The following is a 9,314-nucleotide window of genomic DNA, read 5'->3' on the forward strand; positions in this document are numbered from 1 at the left end:
AGCCTGCGCCTTACTTATATGGAGAAAATTTTTTGTTAAGCTATAGAGCAAGACTCCCCCTAGAAATGTTTATTTGGTCATAAAAATGTGCCCTGCTTAAAATTTTTAAAATCGGACAACGGAAAGTCGTGCCTCGAAAGGCCCTAAAGCTCAGCATTTTCACGCAATTTTTCACAAGGTGGTCAAAATTGCCTTTAAGTCAGTGGGAAATGTAATATATTTTAATGGTACTTGATGTAGTTTTGCCACCCGATGTCAAATATGGCTAACCAATTTTGAAACCTCCCTACTTTTAGAGTTTTTGAGGTTCTTTCCACGTAAAATTACAATTTTCTAGGAACTCAGAAGTTAAATTTTTTGCCTAGTAAATTTAGATGAAAGCAACATCTAATTTTCAATTAGATTAGATGCCATATTTGAGACGCCATGTTTAATTTTTCAAAAGTACTCAAGGCTTTTTCTCAAAAAAACCTCAATAACTTTAAAAGATGGGAAGATTTAAAAATACTGTAGCTATTTTTGACATCAGGGGAGTAAACTCCAACAAGTTCCATTAAAATGTATTAAATTTCCCACTCACTTATAGGCAAAATATTGACCGCTTTGTGAAAAATTTTCGTATGGCAAATCTTAAAGCTGTTTTTGTTGTTTTTTTTTTTGTTTATGCTGGTTACGAATCCGTAAGCATAAAGTTTTCATCAGCTCGGTTTTTTCGAAATTTTAGAAGCTCTAGCAAACAAACAAAAGGTGATGGAACTTTCCTGGCTTAAATTAAACCAGGGACCGTAAATAGCAGTTATTTTTTTCCAACAGCTAAACTTGGCCAGATATTTTTTGAAGTTCGAAATAAAAGTCTCTCCGGATAGTAAACAAACCGCTTATCCAAATTAAACAAATTTGGCACCAAATGAAAGAGGACTTAAATAGCTTTTAAACAGAGATAACGATCGAAGGCTTCTATTTATATTTTTTTAAAACTACCCAAGGTTTGTTCTATGATAATTAAGAACCATTTTTTATTTAAATATTTTTCAATAGCTGGCTTTCTGCTGGCTTTTCTCGTTTAAATATTTCAGTTTTAAAGCTATTTAAGTCCTCTTTCAGTTGATACCAAACTTGTTTAATTTCGACTTCAAAATATCTGGCCAAGTTTACCTGTTGAAAAAAAGTAACTGTTATTTACGGTCCTTGAATTAAACCTAGATCTCACGAGATCTTGAATATTTGAGATCTTAAAATATTTTTTACCATCATTATCGTAAACTAAATGACGACAAATTTTTGTGCATATTTCCCTCCACAGGGGCCTCTACTCCAACTATTCTCATCAAATGTATATTAACAGTGTTGCAATGTATTATTCACAAGTTGAAATATGTATATCACAAAATTGAAAACAAAAACTAAAAATATTTGAAAATAATCAAATACATCAAATGTTAAATATATTTTTGGTTTATTGGCCGTATTAGCATATCTAGTATTGTACATATGTATATCTCTACACGCATGTGCACGTATTTCGGCCGCAATCTAACGATAAGAAAGTGTACAAGTACCCAAGTCAGCACATTTGACGTATTTTCTGAAGTAGGTTTTATTAATAATTAGCTTGCTTACGTGTATACTTGACCGTACTCAGTCTTGCCACGGACAAATTTTTTTCCTACCAAAATTGCCTACCAAAATCTACCAAATTTTGTTTTTTTGAGTTTTTATTTTTTATTATTATTTTTTTCAATGTCAATATGAATATTTTTTAAAAGTCGGGATATGCAAGTGTCCCGATTTTTCATAAATCCCGATTTTCAGTGCCTTCTTTATTAATTAAGTTAGTAAAACGTAAGCATCCTAATGCCAATAAATTTAACCTCTTCAAAATGACTGACTCTTGCTAGCATAAGGTAGCATTTACCATTATTGTCTTCTAAAGTAACTAGTAGGCGAGGCAACCTATCGCCAATCTATATCAACCTCTTCTTGCCTATCAACTATAAGAGGATATTTCACTGGTGTGCCTCACGCAAGGCAACGCCAGATTACTCAAACAAAGGCCTGTTACAATATTTAAGATAATAAATTGATAATAAATTGCTGTAAACTGTGTCATACACAGTTGGCAAATCTTAAATTTTTTCAACTTCCTTAAATCTCTTATCGATATTTCTTTCTTTATTGTATATTAAAACATACTTCTTTGAACGTTACTCCGATGCATTGTTCTCATATGAGCAGAATGTAAATTATTTTTCATACCAATTTTGAATGCTATTTTATCGGCCTCTCGGTCTCTTTTCCATCCCGTTCTGAATGAAAACTGCACATATGTATATACATATACGTATATATGCAGCTATAATTATCAACTTGATAAAAAAATTACCTCGCACTTTTGTGCGGTTGAGGATTGAAAACCCGCTAAATAGAAATGTGTCTCTTTCCGACGATGCATATTTGAAGTGTGAACAAAATCACACATATTTTCCAGATTTGGTAAAACATTTGAAATAACAAAACCTTAAAAAAAGCCAAACTATGGCCATGGCCCTGAAAGGGTTAACAACTAATAGAGTTATGTGCAGTTAAAAATTAATTTACCTATGAGCAAATTCACCCAGTCAGTAGACCACTTCCTATTGAACAGTATTGATTTAATTAAAATAACAATGGGGCATTCCATTTCAAACCGATTTTGACTGTGATAGCAATTGTAAACAACTAAAAAGTCGAAAATGAGCTTTTGCCAAGAATTGGACAATGTAAATATTCCAACGTTTCAGTGATGCTTTCTTAAAAAGGTTAGGCGTCTACACAAATTCTATATAGCAGACACAATCTGTGAACCAGAATGTTTTTTCTTTGTCACATATCGTCGTTTAAAATACAAAACCGCGTATCAAGATAATGCAAAACCGCGTATGTGAAGTTGCATAAATTAATTTCTAGATAGTAAAAACACTCATATTTCAGAATAAATCGCCAGTTTAGCAATGTTGTAGAATTCTAAACTTCGATGACAAATTATCGCTGATTAAATTGATCAATTGTTTTGTTGTAGAGACACCGCAACCTTTTAAATAAGCTGCCAATTTTTTTGCTTATTTTGTAAATTTCGGTTCTTGATTTTGGTTAAGAATGCACCTTTTTATCAAAAATTTCGATGTCTTCAACCGTAATATCAACGTTTGGAATTAGCCCTTAATAAGTGCATAAATTTTTAGTCGTGATAACGACATGGAATGTCCCTTAAAAGGGTGCTGACCAAAAAATGTGTGGCTTTCCCACTGGAATTATACAATTTATCATACTTTAGGCAGGGACAGAAAATAACCGGCATTACGAGCAATTTTTATTATAAAGTCATTGCAAAATCATTATTTTTTATTTATATTTTTATGGTCATTTTTCATCGTTATAATATCCTTTTTTTCGATAAAAAAATAATCGTTACACTTGTATTTTTATTTTTTCGATCATACTATAACCGTCATTTTCAGATTAGATCATAAAATACTTATGTAAATCGGTTATAAAGACGCAAAAATAAAATTCCAAAATAACGATTATTTCTGATAGAAAAAAATTAAAATAACTATTAGAGATGATCGAAAAAATCACATAATAACCATCAGAAATGATTGAAGAATCACAAATAAAAAAATAATGATTAGATTTTGATTTTTTTTATAAAAATCATAACGCCTACGGTCCCTGATTTTAAGATTTCCGAAAGATATTTCGAAAACAATATTAAGATTTACAATAATTTTTTTATAAAAACCTCCAATTTCATTGGCCTTTTCAAATCGGTCCAGCTCACGGAAATCTTAATAATTTTCCGAAATGTTTTGGGAGAAGTTTTAAAATGCAATACATATATGTATTTTGTAATTCCGATAGGAAAACAGTACCGCTTTATTTGCACATATGTATGTATTTTGAGTGATACAGCCTGAAGGTGCGTTCACACAGAAACCAAGCGGCGCCGAGCGAAGCAAAGCGGAACAAAGCGAGGCGAAGCTTTTCTCATGGACTCTGCTGCAAATATACCACAAAACTTACCGTCAATGAAAAGCGGCAAAAATATTTACTCAATTTATTTGAATAGTTTGATATCTTGTTTGCAGCAACGCCATGTGGTTGAAAAATCAAATAGAAAGTTCAAAATCAAAAACTGCTTTGCTTTTTGCTCCGAACCGCTTCTGAAAAAGCTCGTTGTATGAACACTTTCATATAGCTACAGCAATTTGAAAGCTTCACGCACCTTGGAACGGCTTCGCTCGGCTAGGCTCCGCTTTCTGTGTGAACGTACCTTAATGAGTTTAAAATGCGACGTGCTGACGAATAAATTATTTAATTTTTATATAGCAGTGATCTACAATAGAAATATGTACCATTTTCTTCCGTCATGTTGCAAACGGAGGTCCAGTGACGCTTAATACAAGATCTTCTGCTTTCACTTTTTGTGTAATTTCGATCCTTTTTCGTACCGCCTTTGTTAATTATACGTACATCCCTTATTTGTATGTTTCACTTTTCAAATTGCGTTTTTTTTTTTGGTTTCAAATAAATCGCGACATTCGCGTAAAGTGCACTCGCGTTCACACTTGGTTTGCGAGTTTGTTTATTTTTTACCCGTGCTGGGGAGGATGTACGTCTAAGCCCGTTAACGGCGATTAACAGACTGATTTTTTAGAATTAGCGCTGACACATATTGAGTGCGCGATCAGTAGCAAATGAACCATATCGAAACACCTACAATCACACACCAAAGTCACACTTCATATCCGTGTACATACATATTGTATGTGGGTATATAAATACGCATTTGTAGTGGCACAATATAAATAAAAAAAAAAGTGTCAACGTTATGCCGCAAACACGTTAGCTTGCCAAGTGCCTACTTTGAAGTGTTATAGTACGTGCGCGCTTGTATGTAGCCAATAATCATTACGGCTATTCACGTACGTATTGGTGAAAAAGTACTTGACTCAGAAAGCCACAGACGCAAACTGAGCGAACAAGGGAGACTGCACTGTAGTCATATATATACATATATAAGATCGGAAAAGAAGGAACCGAAACAGAAATAAAAAACAAACACATTTATGACAAGAGGAAATACACATAAATGAAACAATGACAGACTATGGGTCTGCCCAGCGATTGTGGCAGCGAGGGCGAAAGTACAACCTGATAACAGCAAGATATCGCCGGCGAAGAATTTATGGGCTGCACGATTATTATTTTTCTCTAAATTGCTGTTCGCCTTTGAGAGCGCGTTAAGTAAAAGTGGGGTAGCGTGTGTGCGTGCGGCATCAAGCCGTCATCGGCTGCAGTGTGATAACTTCAAAAAATATCAATTAGAATTGCTTGTACAATTGCTTGTACAGCGACACTAAAGCGACGACAGACGACATCAAATGGAAGCGATGAAAAATTGCTCCAGTCAGGGAAAACAACAGCAAAGCTACACAGGTAGTGGCTACCTATCGCAAGAACAGCAGTCACGGCGGCGGTAGCAGCAACAACAAGTAGGGCATCATCAACAATATGCGTTAACATTGCATTGTCATGTTGTTTACAGTGTAGTTCGAAATGTTTAAGTGGCAACGGAAGCGCTGAAGTGTTATGCGCCTGCGAGCGTTTATGGTAACGCTTTTCTTCGCTCAGAATATACTCGTTCATCCATGGGCGTTCCAAGTGCATATGTTAGTACCCACATACGTACATACATACATACATACGTATGATTTTCGTAAGAGGACGGTGATAACATTCGATGAGCTGCTTATCTATTTAGATTGAGTTTTAAAGAGCATCTCAGACGATTTAAATGAGTACGAGCATTGAGTATTGTGAGTTTGAAACACGTGTATGTAAGTATGTACTTGTATATTCTACGTATCTGATCCATATGTGTATGTATGTACATATGTATGTTAACAATTTAAATGATTACAAATTAATTGCGACTTGTCGCTATATAATGCACAGTACTTTAATTAAAAAGTCTCGTAGTTCATAACTTTGTAAAAAAAAGACTTTGATACGATTAAACCGAACCCAGCGCTCAGTTTTGTGGCGGACGCTAAATGTAGGAAAAAGATATGCAAATTGTATTCTTACGCGGAAGCTATACAAGCTTTTAGAATGAAATTAGTACCTACGCAATATAAAGCATAATATAGCGAGTATTTCTGCATCATTTGCTTAAAAATGTTGTTACTGAGTTATGCTAAATTTCTTCTAGACATTGGGCCGTATGAATAAGATCTAAAATACTGAGTTTTCTTAAAATGTCTGCCTTTCGATTTATTCAAATAAATTTAAGTTAAAGGTGTGAAATTTAAAGAAAAGCAATTGCTTAGTTTTTTAACCGACTTCAAAAAAAGGACCATGTTAAATGACAAACTTCTTAATCGCAATATTGGACAAATACCAAATTAAGAATGAGGGTGTAACGACCTGTCTAATTTTATTCTCGAAGTCTTGCCTTTTTTTAGAGCTGTGCGAGCCGCCTGTGGGCATTTAGATTAAATCTGGTTGCGAAAATATTGTCTTCAGAACAAGATTTTTCTCTGAAAAGAGATCTTAAGAGCCACGAAGCTTAAATCCAAGAGAAATTATCGTAAGACTCGTAACATCCATTGACACACGTTTCTTGAGGCTCTGTGAACTATGGCCACATGTATTAAGATCGCGATCAAAAAATTAAATGCATTGGAAAATATTCGGTTAGATGTACAATGGTTTTGTGTTGGGTGGGAGGAGGAGGGGCGTGGCACCTGCACCCTTACCCAATAAAAAGAGCACAGTCCAAATTTTAGGAAAAGTTTCCTTTCCCACTCCGACCCCTCTGCAGACCCATGCGGACCCATTTAAAATGGGGTAAAGTCGGAATTTTGACAGTGAAAATGTAAACTCGCGTTAGACCATCAGCAGTATTTTTGCTCAGAGTACTTTTCAGCGTTGGCGACCTTAGGGGTGCGCTTAGAAAAATTACCCGCATCAATCCAACTACGGCTATGCTAACCATAATATTTTCCCGCAGCCATAATTCATTTTGAAAAGTGAAATTAGGCCACCAAAGAAATAAGCAGGCGCTCTTAAATCCATTCACCGTTTCTTGGTCCGGTCGGTAGCGTATATTTCTTTTCCCTGAAATAGTTTTTAATGCACAGAAATAAGACCGTTGTCCTTCACGTAGCACTGGAAATTGAGGTTATTCCTTGCCTTTGAGACCAACAGTGACTATACTTGGGTACCCAATGCTAACGTCGACAAATTTAAGCTTCGCATGGGACCAGAAAACTAAATTAAGCTTTACTATCTGCCTTATCCTGAGTTTCACCCGAAAAAATTTCGCCCAAAAATTAATATTCCGTCCATAGTAAATACATGGAAACCATAAGTGAAAAGTGCACCGATTTGTGGAAAATGAAACTCATGATAAGGCTGCATGAAATTTGTCCCAATGTAGGTAATATTGCTTTGTTTTAAAAACATTTAATAAGATGCTGGAGAGAGTTCCATTCAAATCATGCTAGTATATGGCGCAGAAGCATGGATAATTACAACATCCGATGAAGCGGCTCTTCGAGAGATATATTTTGTGGAAGATTTAGGGGCCTTTACGCGTTGGCGAAGGCGAGTACCGCACCCGATGGAACGATGAGCTGTATGAGCTTTACAACGATATGGAGATAGTGCAGCGAATTAAAATACAGCGGCTGCGCTGGCTTGGCCATATCATTCAAAAGGACACCGACGCTCTGAAAATATTCAACTCGGAATCCGCTGGTGGCAGCAGAGGAAAAGGCGGGACCAAGTGGAGAAAGACTTGGCTTCACTTGGCGTCAGTTGACGCAGAATTTCTCTTCGTCACTCTTTCTCTTCGTCGCTGTCTTTAATTTTTGAGAAAAAGAGGCAAGAGGGGGATTAAATAAAAAAATCTTTAGTATTCAAAAATGGGCAAATAAACAATTGGATATTGTTACTGTTACTACTGTTGTGTCCTGAAAAGAACTAGAGATTCCAATCGAAATATATTGATTCTAAAGAAATCCATACCATTTCTACGGAAAGTTGTTTTTTCCCCATACAAAATACATGGAAAACTTTGAGCGTTTTGAGCGACCTCTAAATATTTTTTGATTTTAAAATAAGAAATGGGGGTATATTTTTTTCGGTATAGAACAATCCTAGGAGGTGAGAGCATTAAAATTCCGACTTTACTTATTTTGGACCACCCTAGTGTACACACTATGTACACATCACTTATCTACTATGGATATGCCATATATTTAATGTCGGACGTGTGTTAATCACTTGAACCAATGAGTCCAAAACACACCTTTCGAAAGCCATAGGCAAAGGACGACGACTAAATAGCTGCTTATCATTTTGATGAAAATAAAACCGGCATGCAGTTTTATCGTTACTCGCATTGCATTTGTTCCGTTTACAATCTTACGACAAAAACAGAAACTCACTCAATCCTATGACTAACGTGTTTAATCAATGCTTTTTCCACAGATGCTTGACAATATTTACGTACTCGTACATATATACAAGGCCGTATGTGAAAGTAGCAGCGATTGTCGAATGTTATTGTTTCTAATGTTATTTTTTTTTGTTTTTTTGAATTATTTACAACTAACGCGTACAAGCTATAAAATGATAGTTATAGAGATTAAATTTGTTTGTGGTGCCAAAGTAGGAATTTATGGCTGCTATATTTATCTACAATATGAAAGGCAAAAAACTCTCTTGACGTCAACGTAATTCCAAATTTAACTGGTTTTCCATGGATTTCAGGTTGCAGGACTTTTTGCGCACGGTACGCCCGAAAGTTGCCTTGAATTTTGTACTTTTGCAAACTCGTAAAAGCCACTGAAGCAAGAATTCGGAAGCTTCTAATATTCGTAGACGAGGACTGAAGATGACGCCGAGACCGATTTGGCCAATTTAATTTTGTTAGAACTTGGAGTAATCCGAATAAGGTCAGAAAAATCAGAAAAGTTGACCGGAAGGTAGTAAAAATTTTAGAAAAACTAGATGCTCCAGATTATGAAAATTCGTTTTTGTGGTCTGATTTGGCTGAGAATCGGATTATAAGCTAGTCAATTGATAATAGATATGCATACATATACTCCCCGTGTCAAAATTAATTTTAATTATTTTTTTTCTAAACATAGGCCATAGTTCTAGTCAAAATAAAATCGACCATAAAGTTAAAATTAGATTTTTTGACAACGACATGTCCTAGCTAATTGAAACATGCACTTTATTATACTAAAATTGAATGGGAT

General features: G+C 35.2%; 2 protein-coding genes across 2 annotated transcripts in view; one reads left to right on the top strand and one right to left on the bottom strand.

The window, feature by feature from the left end:
- Positions 1-4,790, bottom strand: part of LOC108363673 (peptide transporter family 1) — a 14,045-nt gene extending 9,255 nt beyond the window's left edge. Inside the window, exon 1 of the mRNA XM_017617105.1 lies at positions 4,395-4,790. Within this exon, the coding sequence (XP_017472594.1) occupies positions 4,395-4,410 (16 nt within the window). The 5' untranslated portion in view covers positions 4,411-4,790. The remainder of the gene's footprint in view (positions 1-4,394) is intronic.
- A 659-nt stretch (positions 4,791-5,449) lies between these two features.
- yin (solute carrier family 15 member yin) overlaps positions 5,450-9,314 on the top strand; it is a 23,379-nt gene continuing 19,514 nt past the window's right edge. Inside the window, exon 1 of the mRNA XM_017617109.1 lies at positions 5,450-5,858. The gene's annotated coding sequence lies outside the window, so the exon portion shown is untranslated. The remainder of the gene's footprint in view (positions 5,859-9,314) is intronic.

Source organism: Rhagoletis zephyria, unplaced genomic scaffold (assembly GCF_001687245.7).
Source record: "Rhagoletis zephyria isolate East Lansing unplaced genomic scaffold, Rhagoletis_zephyria_1.1 Rzeph_scaffold_01334, whole genome shotgun sequence".
Classification (NCBI taxonomy): domain Eukaryota; kingdom Metazoa; phylum Arthropoda; class Insecta; order Diptera; family Tephritidae; genus Rhagoletis; species Rhagoletis zephyria.